Here is an 18411-nt window from a genome sequence, read left to right on the forward strand (position 1 = left end):
AATTTTAGTTTCAACTAAATAAATTATCCTTAATGTAATATCTCAGATTTTAAATATGTTTCATAAAAAAGAAAAGAAAAGAAAAGAAAAGAAAAATCCATCAAAAAAGTAATATCTAAATATGTTTCATCGAAAGAAAGTAATATCTAAATATGTAATCTTTTGCATATTTGCTATAAATAAAAAAAAAATCCAAAAAAAGAGAGAAAGCAGCTAACGCTGTGTCTGTTTTCCCATCCCAGAGGAGAAGGAGAAGTGGAGAAGTAAGCATTAGCAAAGTGACGTTACTATGAAAACAAATAAAACAAAAGCAAATAAACACAAAACAAAAACAAAAGTTAAAGTGACGTCACTAAAAGAAAGAAAGAAAGAAAGAAAGAAACGTCGTCGTTTCAAAGCTAGAAAGCAACACCAACACCAACACCTCTTAAGTCTTAACGACAAACAAAGTCAACACTCAGAAACCCAGCAAAAGCAAAAACAAAAACGAAAACAAAAACCAGTGCCCCCTCTCTCTCAAACCTCGTTCTAATCGCCCCAAATCTCTCTCTTCTTTCTCTCTCTCTCTAACTTCTTCTTCTCTTTCTAGTAATTCTACACCTTAAACCCTAATTCTCTCCACTGCAAAACCTCTATAACCCACTTACATTCTCTCTCTCTCTCTCTCTCTCTCTCTCTCTCTCTCTTTTTTGGTAGATTTGGGTTTAAAGACTCTCTGAGTCTCACTCAACCAATCCCAGAAAAATTTGAAGCCCATTTGAGCATTTGTGTTTTTTTGATATATGATGTGAAAAATGGAGGGTCAAAGTAAAGGGAGCTCAAGCGAGGGTCGCCCTCCGAACCCTCTCTCCGCCGCTACCGCCACCGCCTACCGCCTCCCTCTGCCTTGTAACAAATCTCTCATTCGCCACCCTTCTCTCGTTAGTTCCTTTCTTCTTTCTCACTCTTTTTTTTTTTTTTGGGGTTTCCTTTATTCCTTAGATTCATTTGTACTTCAATTCGATGCTTCTTCTCTAACATTTTTATTTATTAATTTTTGTTACTGCTGGTTACTTGTTTAGCATTACTTGAAAGAAAAGAAAAACAATTTGAATGCTATGTTTGGATTTTCTTAGCTACATTTGAAGGTTTTTTTGTTTGTTTGTTTCAGATGTAAAGTAGATGTTTTGTCATGAATTTTAGCATTTGTGATTTTTAAGGTTTTGATTGGAATATTGGCAGATGAAGAGTAAGGCCTCGGATGTGTGTGTGGAAACGGGGCATGGTCTAGAGAGTTGTGAGTCTGAGTTCATCCCAATTGTTCGCTCTGGGGCGTGGGCTGACATGGGTTTTCGTCCAAAAATGGAAGATGTATTTGTTTGTGTTGACAACTTTGCTCGGGATTATGGGCTCAAGAATTTTACTGATGCGCCCAATGCCTTCTACGCGGTATTTATCTTCCCTTATTACTATTGTTAATCACCTTACTTGTTACTGTTTTTTTCACAGTTTTCAGTTTAATATATATGGTTCTTGTAGAGTGGTTATATATGCTTATTTATGGAAGCTAGCTAACAAAGAATCTCGGTGGTTTGTTAATAACTTAATTGTTGTTATTTGAATAAAATGCATCATGATACAAGGCTTTTTGCTAGTTCTTTTGAGTAATAATAAGAGTAAACATATGCTACTTTGGATTTTTGTCTACCCTTTTTTGATTCATCAAGAAAAGAGAAAATTATGTAAGATTTCGATGCACATGCTATGTTATGTGAAATCCACTTATCATTCTGAGAATGGTACTGCTAGGTCTTTCCATTTCTGTTTCTATTGATCACCATCTCCACGAATTCAGTGCTGGATTGTCCAGTATGAGGGGAAGGTCAGACCTGGAACAGGAGATTTCATAGGGGTTTTCATGACTAAGTGTTGGAGGCAGTTGATTCTTTCTTATATCTCCTATGCTCCAATATTCCTAGGAGGAAGGGCGGTGATAGGATAATATGGAAATTGAAAGGGAGTGGCATCTTTACTGTCCGCTCTTATTAAGAAGCTAAGCACTGACTAACTCTTTTCTCTGGAAGAGTATTTGGTGTGCTAAGGCCCCTAAGAGGGTCTCCTATTTTTGTTGGGACAAGAACTTGTGGGTTGCTCCTTACTTGTGATAATCTTATTGAGGTTTTACTGTAGTTGGGTGGTGTTGTATGTGTTGGTGTAGTGGGGAGAGATCATATGTTGATCCATTGTGATGTTGCTCTTACTGAGAGGGTTGGCATCTTTACTGTCCGCTCTTATTACGAGAATATTTGAGCTGCACCAACTAACTCTTTTCCCTAGAAGAGTATCTGGTGTGCTAAGGCCCCTAAGAGGGTCTCCTTTTTTGTTTGGACAGCAACCTATGGGAGGCTTCTTCCTTGTGATAATCTTATTAAGCGAGGTTTGACCGTGGTTGGGTGGTTCTGTATGTGTTGGTGTAGTGGGGAGACCATAAGCCATATGTTGATCCATTGTGACGTTGCTTATGCGTAAAGGAGCCAAGTTTTTAGATTGTTTGGGATCCATTGGGTGCTACCAAGGCAGGTGGTTGATTTTTTAATCTGGGTGGAGGAATTGGTTTGGGTAGCACTCTTTGAAAATTTGGAACTTTGTACTGTTATGTTTGATGTGGCTATTGTGGAGGGAGTGAAACAATCACACTTTTGAGGATATGGATGGATAAAAGTATCTGCTAGAAGATTTTCTAAGTCATACTTCTTTTGATTGGTCTGGAGCATGGGGTCTTACAGACTGAACCACTCTTTTAGTTGTCATAGAATCACTTCCTTTTTTGTACAAAATCTTTCGTAATTCTTTTAGGTTATGGAGTTCTCATCATCGTGAGCTTGTGTAACCTATATTTATTTGTTAATAAATCTAATTACTTTTGACCTATTAACAAAAATAAAATAAATCTAATTACTTTTCCAAAAAAAAAAAAAACTTCACATCTTTCCTTCTCTTTGAGATTAGGTGGTCTCTTCTGAATTAATTTTTGTTTTCAAATAAAATTTATATTATTTGTAGAAAACTTATATTGTCTTCTCTGCATCTAAGCTTTCCCAACATAATGGAGGTAAGGTAATGGTGGTTTTCATGGAGGAGGTGGTGTTGTGGATGTAATTGTGAAGTGAATTTTATGGCTTGTGGTGGTGGTCATGATTTCAATGTTAATGGTGTATGTTACCAGAAGCAAAATTTTCTGTTCCCTCTTTGCTTGCCAATTGCTATGAAAGTTCACTGGAGATGCTTGCATATTAGTTACTTCTTTACTTGTTAGGTTTTCCAGTTAGGTTTTATGAAGGTCTTACAAGATATTTTGTTTTCTAGTTTAGTATTGTTCAACATTAGTGTATTTTTGGCTGTTCAGGTGTTTGATGGGCATGGTGGAAAGCATGCTGCTGACTTTGCTTGCTGTCATTTGCCAAAGTTCATTGTTGAGGATGAAGATTTCCCAAGGGATATTGAAAGGGTTGTTGCTTCGGCATTTCTGCAAACTGACACTGCCTTTGCGGAAGCTTGCTCCTTGGATGCTTCCCTTGCATCTGGCACTACTGCTTTGGCAGCTCTTGTTGTTGGAAGGTTAGAATTTTTCTACGAACCAAATATACATACATGTTTCTCACTTTTCTAGTTTGTGTTTATAATCTTTTTTAAAAGGTGAGCAATACTCTTCTGATGAAAAGTTGTTGTGGGACACTGTTAATCCCCTGAACATGCTAGCTTGCTTTCCACAAGCTTTTTCAGTGATTCAGGAGCACTGAGTGAACTTATTTTAGTTATTATGTGACAAATGTAAATTATGTTTCTGGATCTTGAGTTTGTTCTAGCATACCTTTCCCTTAAACTCAGTTAAAATCAATGGTTATATATGTGATGTCTGGTCTTACATGTGACTGTTGTTCCCTTGTCCTCCAAATTAAGTTCAGACAGACTACACCAACCTGTGATGTTTCTCTCAGATGATAAACAAAGTTGAATATTTCAACAAAATAAGCCTTTTGTACAGGATTTTCTATGTGCCCTGTGGTCCAAAATGTATGCAATCCTGTCCAAATTATGTTCATAAAAATTAGTTTTCTTTAAGTGACTGGCTCACTCATCTAGCTAGTTGGTTTGTTTGTGTAAGCCAAGCTGACTTGGCTTTATCCAGAGGTTTGTTATTGGGCTTGTGAGTTGGGCCTTTAGCTCAAGAATATACATAGATTTAGTCACTTGCGTACAGTAATGGGGCATTTGGATGTCCTGTAAATTATTGGATGATTCTGATATATTTAAAATGAGTTTCTTGTGTTTTGACAGCAAAGAGAGAAGTAGCATCTCTTATAGAATTGCATGAGTTGATTGACGTTGTGTTAACCCACAATGGAACATTATATTTTTTTGGTTGGTTTTCTATTTGTAATGACAAAATTTTATTTGTTAAAAATTAAATGGCCACTAGTCATGAGTCCTAAATCCAAAATTTATGGATTATTTTGGCCTACTATAAAAGTTGTCTGAGATAAAAATATTGTTATATTGTAACATCAATCTGATGGTACTTTCTGATGGCAGGTTGTTGGTGGTGGCAAATGCTGGAGATTGTCGAGCAGTGCTGTGCCGCCGTGGCAAAGCAATTGAAATGTCGAGGGATCACAAACCACTTTGCATCGAAGAGATGAAACGAATTGAGGCATCTGGAGGTTATATATATGATGGCTACCTCAATGGACAACTTAATCTTACTCGTGCTTTGGGAGACTGGCATATGGAAGGAATGAAAGGTGAAGATGGTGGGCCACTCAGTGCAGAGCCTGAGCTTATGTCCACAACATTGACGGAGGAAGACGAATTCCTCATCATAGGCTGTGATGGAATCTGGGATGTGTTTAGGAGTCAAAATGCTGTGGATTTTGCTCGGCGCAGACTTCAGGAGCATAATGACCCAGCCTTGTGTAGTAAGGATCTGGTTGATGAGGCTTTGAAGAGGAAGAGTGGGGATAATTTAGCTGCTGTTGTGGTCTGTTTTCAACACCAGCCTCCCCCCAACTTGGTTGCCCCACGCTCTAGAGTGCAGAGGAGCTTTTCTGCAGAAGGTTTGAGGGAGTTGCAAAGCTTCCTAGATAGTTTGGCAAATTGAGATGGTGACACAGCTTTCCTCTTCTTCTTTTTTTCTTTCTTCAATTATTTTTTAATCGTTTTAATTCAGAAATTTATTGTAGTTTTAGTTTTAGATGCTGAGGGAGAATCTTGAGTCCCAACTGTAACATATGCGGCAGCAAGTCAATAACATGATTTGTTGTTTCCTTTGAAGTTGATTTATCTTATGTCTGCCTTTGTTCAGGCATTTCCTGATTTTGAATTATTTATTCCTTGATGTCTTGGATTATAACTGTGAATTAATTTATTTGACTGTTTAGATCTTGTGTGTGTGTGACTCGTTCTGTGATAATAACCAACTCTTCTGATTTGGGAAGCTTGTCTTCAATGCTTTTCTGACTGAAGGGCTAAGGGAGTTTTACTTTCAGTCATGCAGCAGGGTGCTGTTTTCATGGATTCACTCCTGTAACTACTTAGTATTAACCAATTAAGGAAGTAACAGGGCGCATGATTATATGACTTTAGATAGAGTAGAATGAAAAAAAGAATACATGTGACTGATCTTAACAAATTTGTTTAAGATCCATAGCCGATCTCAAAATTTTGAGATTAAGGCGTTGATGAGTTACCGCTTAACTATTAGTTAAAATAAGTTGCAGATTACGTGATGCATAAAAATAAATAATTAAATAATTATTTTGTATTGTAATATAATGTATAATTTTTTTCCTAAAATTTGTTGAAGATAATTTGTTCTCCTTAAAAATTAAACAATTTTTATTTGGTTTAATTAAATTTACTTTGGTCCAATTTGGTCCACTCGGTCCAATTTGGTCCACTCAGTCAATTTTGGTCCCCTTTAGTCCATTTTTGACTAATTGGGCCTTAAATGGGTTCTTTTTGTAGGTTTTCTTTTCAAGTTTAGCTCAAAATCTCATTTTTTTTTTTAATTATGGTTAAAAAGTATGAAATTTTATTATATTTGGACTAAAGTATTTAGTTTTGAGTTAAAAAATATAAAGAAAAAGAAAATAGACATTAGAAATTAGAAATATAAACTCTAAAAATACAATAAAAATGATAAATATTCAAAAGGCTTATTTGGTTTACATTGGTTCTATTCTGTCATCTTCGGTCAAATTTGGTCCATTTCGGTCCATATGGTTCTAATCAGTCCATTCGGTTCTGTTTAGACCATTTTTTCCACTAAAGCTCTATTCGGTCTACTTCGGTCTTATGAGTCCCTTTTGGTCTTACTCGGTCCATTCGGTCCACATTGGTCTTATTCTGTCCACTTTGGTTCTATTCTTTCCACATTGGTCCCATTCGGTCCATTCTGCGCAATTTGGTCCAATCTGGTTTATTTGGTCCATTTTTCCCACTTTGGTTCTATTTAGTCCATTATGTGCACGTTGGCCGACTTCAGCCCTATTCAGGCCATTCGGTACACTTTGGTTCTATTTGGTCCATTTTGTCCACTTTGGTTCTATTCGGTTCACATTGGTTCTGTTCGGTCCATTTTGTCCACTTCGTCGTATTCAGTTCACATTGGTCCTATTCGGTGTAATTTGGTCCCGTTCGGTCCATTCTGCCTACTTTGGTCCTAATCTGTCCATTCTTATTCGGTCCACTTTGGTCTCCTTTAGTCTTTTTCGGTCCACCTTGTTCCTATTTGGTCCTATTCTGTCCATCCGGTCCACGTTGTTCATTTGGTCTAATTCAGTTATTTTGGTTCACTTCGATCTATTTTTGTGTATTTACATAATGGGAAAAGACATTTTTGGGTTAAAAGCATCTGTTCTAAATTTCAATTTATTAAAATAAAAAAATCTTAAACTCGTAATATCTAAAATCTTAAGTATAACATTTATTATTCTTACGATTTTGTTAAGCTACATTAACGTAGCACTTCAGTCCACTTCTGTACAGTTAAATTTAAGTGAAAGTCTTTTTAAACATGAAGGTTATAAACGACAATTATTCATTTGTTTTAAGGTCGTTACTTTTATTGCATGAGATTGATTATACATTTAAGCAAAATAAATAAATAAATAAATAAATAAATAAATGTATGTATGTATAATTTTTATTTAAATAAATTATTCAAATTATTCATTCTCTTAAAAGAGATTATCATAATAATCAAAACTCATATCAATGTCACTTTTTTTTTTAATTTGAAAAAAAATATTAATTTCCTTGCATGGAATAATATTATATAAAATTTTAGATTTACGATACTTATTTTCATAATCTTTACTTATTATTATATATATAAAAAAAGAATACTTAGCCCAAAAAAAAAAAAAAAAAAAAAAAAAAAACTTGCTATAAGAAAACTATCGAACTTGCACATGAAGTATCAAAATTGCATGTAGTATCTATGAAATTCTGCCAAATTTTGACCACAAAATCATGTGAACACATTCATCATCTTTTCTGGAAGTTGAGAACCTTTATTGAAAAGGCAAAGCTGACTCCGAAGAGCACTGTGAATCCTACAGTCACAATTGAAACCACTCCTAGGAAGTCCTTTCTAAAACCAAAATAACTCCTAAGAAATTCTTCTACTGTTTGACCAGAATCAAGCCTGTCTTTGATGTCTCCAAACTGTGAAGCAATCAATCCATACAATGTCCAAGCGAAAGGACATGCCCAATAGTACCAGCTCCACCAAGCAGGTATATACTGCAAAAACAAGAAACCTTTAGATATCCATATGAAATTGCCTTGTAAATGCGTGGAATGGATAGGGTCTGCTTATACTTACTGTTCGTGGAAGGATAAATCCTGAGAAGAGGTTCCACATTGTATAGAAGAAAGCAGCAACTACAGCAGCTATGTTATAGTTTGGAGTGATGGCTAATGTCATCATTCCAAAGAATGTGAAATACAAGAAGGTGAAGTATGTAAAGAAGAGATACCAAAAGAACTTTGTTACTGTGCTCTCAAATCCAATCATGGCATATACTATCGCTCCATATATGACAGCCTGAGCGAAAACGTATGGGAGCTCAATCATAAGCTGCAGATGAAACAATAGAATCTTTAATTTGAAGACCTGTTATGATTTATATCTTGCTTGAATAACCAATCTTCATGAAATTATCCTAAATAGTCTCTAATAAAAATATTAATATTTATGATCATCTAATCATAAAGCCAATTGCTACTTACCTCAAACTCATTGTTAGATCATTTTTGTTATTTTATCTGCTGTATTCTTGCCTAAGGACCTATTAGATCATGTACTTAGACATCGTGATGCAATCATATCACACCTCAATGGGGTATGATAATGTATATCTTTATATAATGTACATACATACAAATATATAAATAGTATTCCACCACAATTGATGCCAAAATCAATAATATATTGCAATTGCATAAAATATTCATAAACCTTGTAATAGGTTTTCTCTTGCTAAAATCTTAGCATCATCTACCTGTCCAAAGGCATATGGTAAAGCAGAATACATTCCAGCTGCTCTTTCTCGGTAGAAAACTGTTCTCTCAATAGCGACTACTGGCTGCACCAATGCAGCATTCTGAATCCCAATAAATAGAGAAGAAGCATAGATGGAACCTACTGCATTGAAAATGTCTTGTTGCCTTCTCCTGCAGTTCCGAAAAGTCTTATCATATTAATAACAAAAGGAGGCAAATGTTAAATCTATAGAATTTAACCTATTTGACTTTCCTCTATTGAGTACCTTTTGGTGCCAAGGTCCCAGAACATTGTTCCAAACATTAAAGCTATGAAAGTTGAGAATAATAGCCTTACTGCACTGTACTGTGGGTTTCGCCAATATGACCAGTGCTGTTTCCATAGGCAAGCCTTACACTGGGTCCAAAATGATTGTGAGTATTGAGTAGGGAAGTGCAGATCTTTTGACATTGGCTGAGGTTTACTGAGTTCTTTGATCATTGCTTTGTTTCTCCTGAATTGTTGACCTTATGGTGTCAATATATGTATATATATAGTCTTTCTTTGTCACAGTCTTAATCAATGAGGAATATTACAAACTAATGATCATTTTTCTTTTTTATTTAGTCCATTTTTAGAAACCCTCTGACATAATTCTTTGGGAAATTTGACCTTTTTTGTCACATGAATGTCCTGAAAGTATTTAAAGAACATACATTAAATGGATTTTGAATCGATGTGATAAGGCCCATGAAAGAGAAAAGAAGATTATGATTAACTTTGATAAAAACCACAAGTATTCTTGTTGAAGTTCTAAGTTTGTTTTGTTTTATTTTTTGGTGTATAGTTTTACATGAGATCACCTGTATAGTTCTGAATTATTGTATACATCGGAAAAATTAACACCCAAAGCTGCTTCTTGTGCTGCAGTTGTCACTTCCAACATCCATGTGGCTGGGTTAATTCCATCTCTAATTTTTTTAACTCCCGGGATTCCCTGGAGAAAGTATAAACTCATCTATGTTAGTATGGCTTAAAATAGAGAAAATGTATTTCAAATAATATGTTAATAATTCTTAGTATCTAGTAATTAGCCTCACCTCAAAGTAACTGATCAAAAGTGAAGCACGGTGGCCTATTGGGCCGTTATATATTTCTTCTCCTCCACTTTTCAAAAGATATAGCTGCAAATGTATACATAAGTGTCTAATTCTTGTATGAAATGTAGAAACCAGGACACTATTTTGTTCCTCAACCTTGGAGAGATCAATACCTCATCAAAGGCATCAAATATATCAATGCTCGGCTGGTGGATAGTGCACACCACAGTTCTTCCAGTGTCTACTGTGTTCCTCACTGTTCTCATCACTATTGCTGCTGCCCGGGCATCAAGACCTGAGGTTGGCTCATCCATGAATATTATAGATGGGTTTGCAACAAGCTCAGTTGCAATTGTCAGCCTCTTGCGCTGCTCAGTTGAGAGACCATTAATGCTAGGCAATCCAACAATTGATTCCCTTAATGAGGTCAACTCCACAAGGTCCATGACCTCCTCAACAAACATCTGCGAAGCATTACAGTGAACAAATTCAACATGTTAGAAAAGAATTTGAAAAAGTTGTCTCCTTTGGCCTTATATTCTATGAGTGTTTCAGCGTGTGTGAACTACCAAGATGGACTAGCCACAACACGATAGAAGCTAAATAGGTATGCAACTGAAATGTTGAAAATGATGAGTGATGGACATTACAATTTACTAGAACTCTCCGAGTATATTTTCCGTATATGGCCCTGTTTACTTGAATATTCTAGGATGAGTAAAGTCCCAATGTCTTGTGAATTAAGAGAGCTCTCATTTTAGCCAAAAGTACAAATTATAATGCTCTCATAAATTGGGAAAAAGCACCCACACCGAACTTGCCTTATGGAACCTCCATTTAACAAAATATATACCATATGGATTGTAAAAGTCTTAGTGACTTATTGTGTTAAACTATGTATCATGAAGTATAAGGAACTTGAGTTTGGAAGCTAATGTGTGTTATACAAGTAATAGACTTGTAGTACAAGCAAGTACAATTGTAAATGGGCCTAAGCTTGTTGGGCTTATATTCTAATAGCTCTACTCAAACTCCTATTGGGAGAAATGAGGTCAACTTGAGTTTGGAAGCCAATGCATGTAAGCATCCTGGTGGAGGGGCATAGTCTAGATGTTATCTAGCTAGTCTTGGGAGGAAAAAAATTAGGCTGCCTTGGAATATATGATGACAAACGAAGTGATTGTCAATCTCAATATTTTTGGTACTTTTGTGGAAGACTTCATTGTGACAATTTGAATGACACTTCAATTGTCACAATGGATTGGAGTTACAAATGGAGTAGTCAATTCCAAGATCATGTAATAGCCAATGCAGTGACAAAAGTGTAGTTATGGTGTTTGCAAGAGTGCGATGTTTTGCTAACATGATGATGCAGCGAGTTGACATGACATGTTAGGCCAGTGTGCTGACATGACAAATGACATGTTTGCTAACATGAGGCTAGGACTAACTAGGCACAGTTTGGAGCTGACATGTAGCCTAAAGAGTGTGTTGGGGCATGGCAGGGTAAGCATGCGCATGAAAGCGCGTGATCGGGCGTGTGAGTTATTGGGAGGCACATGGGTTTGTGGGTCGTTGTGTGGAACTTCAACCGTTCGTGGCTGCCGGAGGTGAGTCCATTTGGTGAGATTCCACCAAAGTTGGATCAGAGTGAAATCTACCTTGTGGTGCCGGTGGTGTGTTGAATGGAGGTCTGTTGATGGGTAGCAAAAGGATTCTTACAGAGAATATTGCGTTTGAAAGTAATAGGCTTGTAGTACAAGCAAGTAACCGTTGTGCTTAGAGCATCCACATTAGTTCTTTCATTTTACACATCTATTTTTACACTAAAAACCTATTTTTACTATTTTACACGTCCAATTTTATAAAACATCCACATCAGTTCATCTATCCTATCACCTCTTTTAATTAAATAATCAATATTCTCCAATTTTTTTTTTATTTCCTCAACTACCCCGGATATAATACGCACGCTCTCTCTCTCTCTCCCTACCCATTTCTGATTTGTTACTCTCTCTCTATACCCATCTCTCCAACTCTCCCTCTCCCTCTCGATCAAGAGCTCAGATCAACTCTCCCTCTTGATCAAGAGCTCAAATCAACTCTCCCTCTCCGATCACGAGCTCTGATAAACTCTCCCTCTCCGATCACGAGCTCAGATCAACTCTCCCTCTTCGATCCACGATCCGCGAGCTCCGATCCACATGCAAGACCCACGAGCTCCGATCCAGTCAAGCACCGATTTGTGTTTGTGTATCTTTGTGTTTTTTTTTTTTGAGCAAGTGTATCTCTGTGTTGATTTGTCTGTGTGGATGTGTTTGTGTGTGGGTGTGTTTATGTGTATCTGAGGAAAAAGAAAAAGATGTGGAAAGAACTGAGTTTGTTGAGCACGGATAAGAGAGAGATAACAAAAGAGCAAACGGAAAAATAATAAAATATTGTATAAACGAGCTACAGTAGCCGTGTATATTTACATGGTTACTGTAGCTCGTAGATGATTTTGCAAAATTATACACAGTTTTACACCCATTGATGTGGGTGTTTTTTTGACCAAAATGTGCAAAATGAAGAATTTTTTGTATTATAGAAGATTATATAAGAACTGATGTGGATGCTCTTATATTCTAAAATGGATTTTAAATACATAACCTTTTTGGTTGTGTTATCAACTTCAAGAGGTAGACGAAGCCATGCAGAGTAAAACAGTGACTCGTTCACTGTAATGTGAGGAGAGTGGATGTCCGTTTGCTCACAGTAACCTGATATGCGAGCAAAAGTTTCCTGCTTCTTTGGGTATCCAGATATCGTGATGTTACCTTCGATGTACCCACCAGTTTTCCTCCCAGCCAAAACATCCATTAGAGTTGTCTTCCCAGCACCACTAACACCCATTAGGGCTGTGAGGACTCCTGGCCTGAAAGCACCACTTAAACCCTTCAGAAGTTTTAGTCGATTTTCTGTCACATCTTGAGCTTTCATTCCCTGCAAGCATAGCAACACACCCAGGATGCATAGAATTTAAGCTGGTACCATTAGTGTCTAAAGAATTTAAAACCTAAAAACAGTAGTAAATTAAACAATGATCATAAGATGTAGTAGAAGAATAATGAAGTTGCTTACCTGATGCATGTCGACTGCATAGCTGATATCATCAAAGGTGATAGAAAGGGGTACGAATGGAAGAACCATTCCTTGTTTCTTGTTCTGATTAACTCTTCTTGTTGCAAATGATGATTCTGATGACAAACTTCTCTGAAAGTCAGCTCCTCTTTCTACACTTCATCAAACAGATCAAGTTGACTGAAGTGACTCATAAGATGAAAATATAACATATATTTGGGCCTTTGAAACCTACCAGACGAGGTCTTTTCATTGTTTGATAGTTCAATGTACTTTTCTTTTACGTCACTATGTTTTTCAACTGGGTTTTCTTCTGATATAACTGCCTGAGGCTTTCCAAAAGCTATAACAGAAACTGTTTTGTCAAAACTTAAAGCCAAAGATGCATTAATAAGAAGATGAACAAGTGGGGTGCTTACGGTGGAGATAAGATAGAGCCAAGGCGAAAAGAAAATTGAATAGAAAGACAAATCCAATTGAAGCTCCTACTCCAAGCCAAAACCAATTATCTTTTGGAAATAGTCCATGAGACTTCAAGACCATAATTCCCAGTGGTTCTATGTTATTAGGAAGAACCTAAAACAAATATATATACCCTCACTAATTAGTTGATATTGTTTAAAGGTAAACCCCATTCTTTTTTTATTTTGGCCTTTCATTATTCCAAAATAGAGAAAGTGATGCTTACATGCTTCCAACTCTTCCCTAAGAATTCATTCACTGCTACAGCATTCTGGCCATACATCATAGGTGAGATCCAGTAACCCCATGCCCACCATATTTTGACTTCATCTGTGGCAAAAAGAATACAAATCTAAATTACATGGCAATGATGAAGCTTGAGAAACTAATGTAATTTAAAAATTACCTCTTGACAGAACAAATCCACCCAGAACAATAACTAGAAGCAGCCCAAAAGATCCAAACGTGTTTGCAACAGTCATATTCCTTCCTAGTGCTGCAATAAATCGAAACAGTCCAGAAGCCATTTGGTTGATGCACACAAGTAGAAAGTATTGTTTGAGAAACCTGCGATAGGGTCCTTCATTATATTTTGGCATCCAAAATGTAAAGACCAAAACTGTCATAAGAAAAAAAAAATGTTTATTACCTACCGCGTGAAGTTTGGTTCAAAGCCTACAACATAATAAGTCATCGACACCCAAATGGCTACTTCTACAAATGTGATTGGAATCTTGAGGATCCATGTGGGTACTGCATATGACCATGAAGGATAAAAGAGAAGGTCCCTTTGCTTGTAAAAGACAGGAAGTTTCAAGATGGTCATGGCAAGCTCTGCGAATCCATTAAACATTATTGTGCATATTGTAAAGAACAGGGCACCCATAACAATTTGACCACCAGTTGCAGTATTTCGATGCTTTTTAGTTTGTACATATAATGTCATCATCACTAGAGCCAAAACAATAAGCTGAAAAAAGAATTAAAAAAAAACATCTTATTAAACCTTGCAGTACACATATCTGTACAGTAGTATGTCTATTATATTCTTATCCTGCTACTTACCTGAACCATTTTGAACATATAGAAGAATGAATTTCTCTTCATCAGCAATAATTCTCTTGATATGCAGGCTTTTAACAGTTCTTTCTTTCCAACACCGTATTTCTTAGTTGTCAAAGCAGCAGGGTGGCCCTTGGCCTTGTCAAATGGAATGGCAAGCTCGTCACCTAGTTTCTGACCAATGTGAAATGACTGAAATGCATCAGCAAATTCCTTGACAGTAATGTAAGCATAAGGTATGTCTTTATTAGCCCAATACTGTTGTTGATCTTTCCTTGATGTCACCTATCAAATAGCAGGAGATTGAAATCTAGTGCAGTGAATTATATATTACTGAAACACATTTGATGAAAAGAAGATGAGTTGAGAGGTAGTAGTACTTCTTGTAAATAGTCTGCAACTCCTTTTCTCTCTGGACATTTGAAGCCCATAGATTCAAAAAACTCCAGTGCATTTTCACGGGGACCTTGATATACCACTTGCCCGTCTGATAGGAGAATTATGTCATCAAATAGGTCATACGTTTCTGGTGCTGGCTGGAGGAGAGAGATCACTGCTGTCCCTTCAAGAGTGTGAATTGCCTGTCTGAGTGAATTCACAATCTGAAAAGTTGTCGAGCTGTCCAAGCCAGTTGATATCTCATCCATGAAAAACGCCCTTGCTGGTCCAACCAGCATCTCCCCTATATCATATTTTATTGGACTTTTCTAAAATCACTAAAGCACTTGGTCACAAATATGAATTTGGTGCACAATTATAAATTACTGCTAAGAGCTTTTTGAAGTTTCAGAAATCAATTTAGTGAACAAGCGGAAGATTTAGCTGTATCTATCTTTGTATGAAAAAAAATTATCTGCATGTGCATCTTGTGTTCCAATGTGCTCTTACCAACTGTCACTCGCTTTCTTTGTCCACCAGAGATACCTCTTCGCATTTCATCCCCTACCATAATGTCAGCACAGCTTTCCAATCCCAAAATCTGTACAGTTAAAAGAGCATAACTGAGAAAGAACATAGATTGACAAGATCTTTTTCAGTGTAATTATGAAAACATCTTCTATAACTTGGGTCAGAGTTTATACTTTGAGAATATACTCAGTAATCACATTCGCTTCCTGCCCTTCCAGTGAAACAGCCTGTAGTATTTGAGAAATCATAGATAATAACAAAGTGTTAGAATTTTTTTTTTGGGGGGGGGGGGGGGATTATTATATTGTTTTAACATAAAATAAATAAATAATTGGGGGGTTATTATATTGTTTTAACATAAAATAAATAAATAAATAGATGCGTGTGTGTGTCATACAATGACTACTAATAATCGCACATTTAAAAGAGAAAAACAAAATTCACAGTTCTTTCAAATCCAAAATTTTTATACCATCAATGTAAAACCAGGTCTCTATGAATCAACTTCTCTAACCTTCATTAAAATATCAATATCAGGATCTGGCTTAATGTTTGCCTCCTTTTCTCTTCTTGACAATTCTGCCAACATTTCTGCAGACTCATCCCATAAATATGAATGGATTCAAACTTGCTAGACTAAATTGCAATATAAAAAGAAAAAAGAAAAATTGTTCGAGGTTTTGACTGACCATAACGAGGCCCTACCCCTTGACATCTAGCCGAGAATGCCAATGTTTCTCTCACTGTCATTTCTCCTATATGTTCATCATGTTGACTTATATAAGCTGACGCCCTTTGGGGAATGAAATCTTCCATTCCATGGCCATTATATGTAACTCTCCCTGAAAACTGAAAAGTTATTTTTTAGTACTCAAATTAGATTATAAGGCAACAAAAAGTAGTAAAGCATAGTCAACAAATGAGCTGTAGTAAGTTCATTACTTTGAGATCAGAACTAAGTCTTCCAGCCAAAGCCAATAGCAATGTGGTCTTCCCTGAGCTTGGGGGGCCTAAAAGAAGTGTAATCCTGTAATATTGGTGTCAATAAGAAATCAATCATATGACACAGCCTATACTGAATGTTTTAAAGAGAATATATACAATTTTACCTGCCAGGCTTGATTATTCCACTGACATCACGAAGAATTGAAAATGGTTTCTTTCTACCTTGAATTATATGAGAATAATTCGACAACCCCTAGAGAGAAAAGAGAGAAGGTACGGGATGAGTTCTCCAGAATGCTCATAACATGATCGAAGGTTGTAAGTCCTGTGGAAGGGTACTGTCTATAAGTCCTATGTTGGAGAAGATTACCTCAAAGAAATTTATAGTGAAGTTTAATAATGTAGGTAAAGCTCTGCTTCCAACATAAGCTTCGGTATCTACATTTAGGCTGTTGAACCGGACTTCAATTTTCGGAAATTCAATACCAACTCTAGATACAAAGAAGGACCCAGATCAGTTTTAAAGCTAATCTTGTTATTCATAATCATAGATATGTGTTAATTTGTAATATATACCAAGGAAAATTCTTAGACATTGTAATAGCAATGTAAGATTTACATTATAGACTAAACAGATGTGTGCAATGTTATACACATTTGTTTTTTATTAGTACAATGTAAACCTCTAATTACCCATATATTAATTCCTCATGAGCTTGTATACGTACCGATCAAAGCGGTTCTTGAGCTTCAGCAAGAACTTCTTATTATCTTCCTCCTGGCCATTTTTCACAAGCTTCTCCAACAAGTTCTTCAATTGTTGCAACCCAAGACTTTGGATATCAACTTCTTTTGCTTCTTCATCTTCTTCAATTAATATACCTTTCCTTATACGACGCTCAGTTGGCAGTCTCTGAATAGCAGCCCATTTCAGAGATTCTTCGTCAACTTCCTCTTGAGTAGACCTCGAAAACACTTCCATTGATCTGTTCCTTATACAGAGTAGAACCCACTGAATCAGTGGAACACAAGTTTATTCCCACCAAAGTTTTCAGGTAAAATTCATGAACTTATGTTAAGATGAAAAGACTATAAGAAGTGTCAAAGTTTAACATCGATTAGTGTTATCTCTTTTGTTTTATTGTCTGTTTACATTCCTCGTATGTGTAGTGTAGTAGATTACAAAATTCACGTAAATCAGAGCCAAGAAATTATCTTCGGAGGGGCCGCAGTTTAATTTAATTTTATTGATGTATAATATGTGGGAATGGAAACGAATTACCCTACATTTAAAAAGAATAAATATCACAAAACTGTAAGATAATTATTCTTAAAATTCATCTAGTGGATTTGTCTAAATTCACCTTCAATAAAAATCCTCTAATGGTGATTTGTCAAAATTCGTCCAATGGTGAATTTGTCATAATATATAAGAATGAAGAATATAAGAAGAAAATTTCATCCAATGTTGGATTTGTTAAAATTCATCTTCAATAAAAAGATATTAAGTAAAGTTGTGGTCTAAAACTATAACTAATTTTGTAGCTAAACTTTGTCATACTTTAAAACTAATCATATTACTAATTTACCATGTTAAAATGTTTACTATATATATATATATATTCTTTTTTTTAATTACACTAACACCTACAACCAAAACTGAATGCAACAGTTAGTTGCGTGGAACTAGTGATAAATAGGAATGGAAACGAAATACTCTACATTTAAAAAGAATAAATATCATAAAATTGTAAGAATATTATTCTCAAAATTCATCCAATAGTGGATTTGTCATAATATATGGGAATGGAGAATATAAGAAGAAGATTTCATCCAAAGTTGGATTTGTCAAAATTTACCTCTAATAAAAAAATATTGAGTAAAGTTGTACCTTAAGATTACAACCAATTTTGTAGCTAAACTTTGTCCTATTTTAAAACTAATCATATCGCTAATTTGCCATGTTAAAATGTTTACTATATATATATATATATATATATTCTTTTTTTTTATTATACTAACACACCACAACCAAAACTACATGCAACAGATAGTTGTGGAACTAGTGATAAACACACACACACACAGGGACTTACACACCCGATGCGGGACAAAGCCCATTTTTTTATTTTATTATACTAACATGCCACAATCAAAGCTACATGCAACGATTAGTTCCTTGGACTAGTGATAAACACACACACACACACACAAAGACTCACGCACCTGGTGTGGGACAAAACCCATTTGTTTTTTTAATTACACTAACACGACACAATCAAAATT

The 18411-nt window shown here is 35.8% G+C and overlaps 2 protein-coding genes across 10 annotated transcripts; one reads left to right on the plus strand and one right to left on the minus strand.

Moving 5' to 3' along the window:
• The first annotated feature begins 437 nt into the window (after positions 1–437).
• LOC142611624 (putative protein phosphatase 2C 22) lies at positions 438–5421 on the plus strand. The gene is made up of 4 exons (XM_075783714.1): positions 438–920; positions 1222–1428; positions 3386–3597; positions 4573–5421. The coding sequence occupies exons 1-4, from the start codon at positions 795–797 to the stop codon at positions 5135–5137; spliced, it is 1110 nt and encodes a 369-aa protein (XP_075639829.1). The 5' UTR covers positions 438–794; the 3' UTR covers positions 5138–5421.
• Positions 5422–7527: 2106 nt separating this feature from the next.
• LOC142613584 (pleiotropic drug resistance protein 1-like) lies at positions 7528–17116 on the minus strand. 9 transcript variants are annotated; one of them, XM_075785992.1, is made up of 24 exons: positions 16854–17116; positions 16496–16616; positions 16290–16378; positions 16123–16207; positions 15870–16029; positions 15695–15771; positions 15354–15407; positions 15160–15250; positions 14652–14953; positions 14275–14556; positions 13863–14179; positions 13616–13776; positions 13436–13539; positions 13167–13323; positions 12983–13090; positions 12748–12899; positions 12277–12609; positions 9801–10091; positions 9628–9711; positions 9391–9524; positions 8814–9041; positions 8547–8718; positions 7868–8122; positions 7528–7785 (listed from the first exon to the last, which is right to left on the minus strand). In XM_075785992.1, exons 1-24 carry the CDS (start codon positions 17105–17107, stop codon positions 7528–7530), a joined length of 4269 nt encoding a protein of 1422 aa, XP_075642107.1. In that variant the 5' UTR covers positions 17108–17116. The 9 variants fall into 9 exon arrangements, with proteins under 9 accessions (XP_075642107.1, XP_075642106.1, XP_075642105.1 ...); XM_075785991.1 differs by having other exon boundaries at positions 12748–12904; positions 12970–13090; positions 16854–17113; XM_075785990.1 differs by having other exon boundaries at positions 12748–12890; positions 13037–13090; positions 16854–17107.
• Positions 17117–18411: the final 1295 nt, after the last annotated feature.

The sequence above is a fragment of the Castanea sativa genome, chromosome 10, assembly GCF_040712315.1.
Source record: "Castanea sativa cultivar Marrone di Chiusa Pesio chromosome 10, ASM4071231v1".
NCBI classification, from domain to species: domain Eukaryota; kingdom Viridiplantae; phylum Streptophyta; class Magnoliopsida; order Fagales; family Fagaceae; genus Castanea; species Castanea sativa.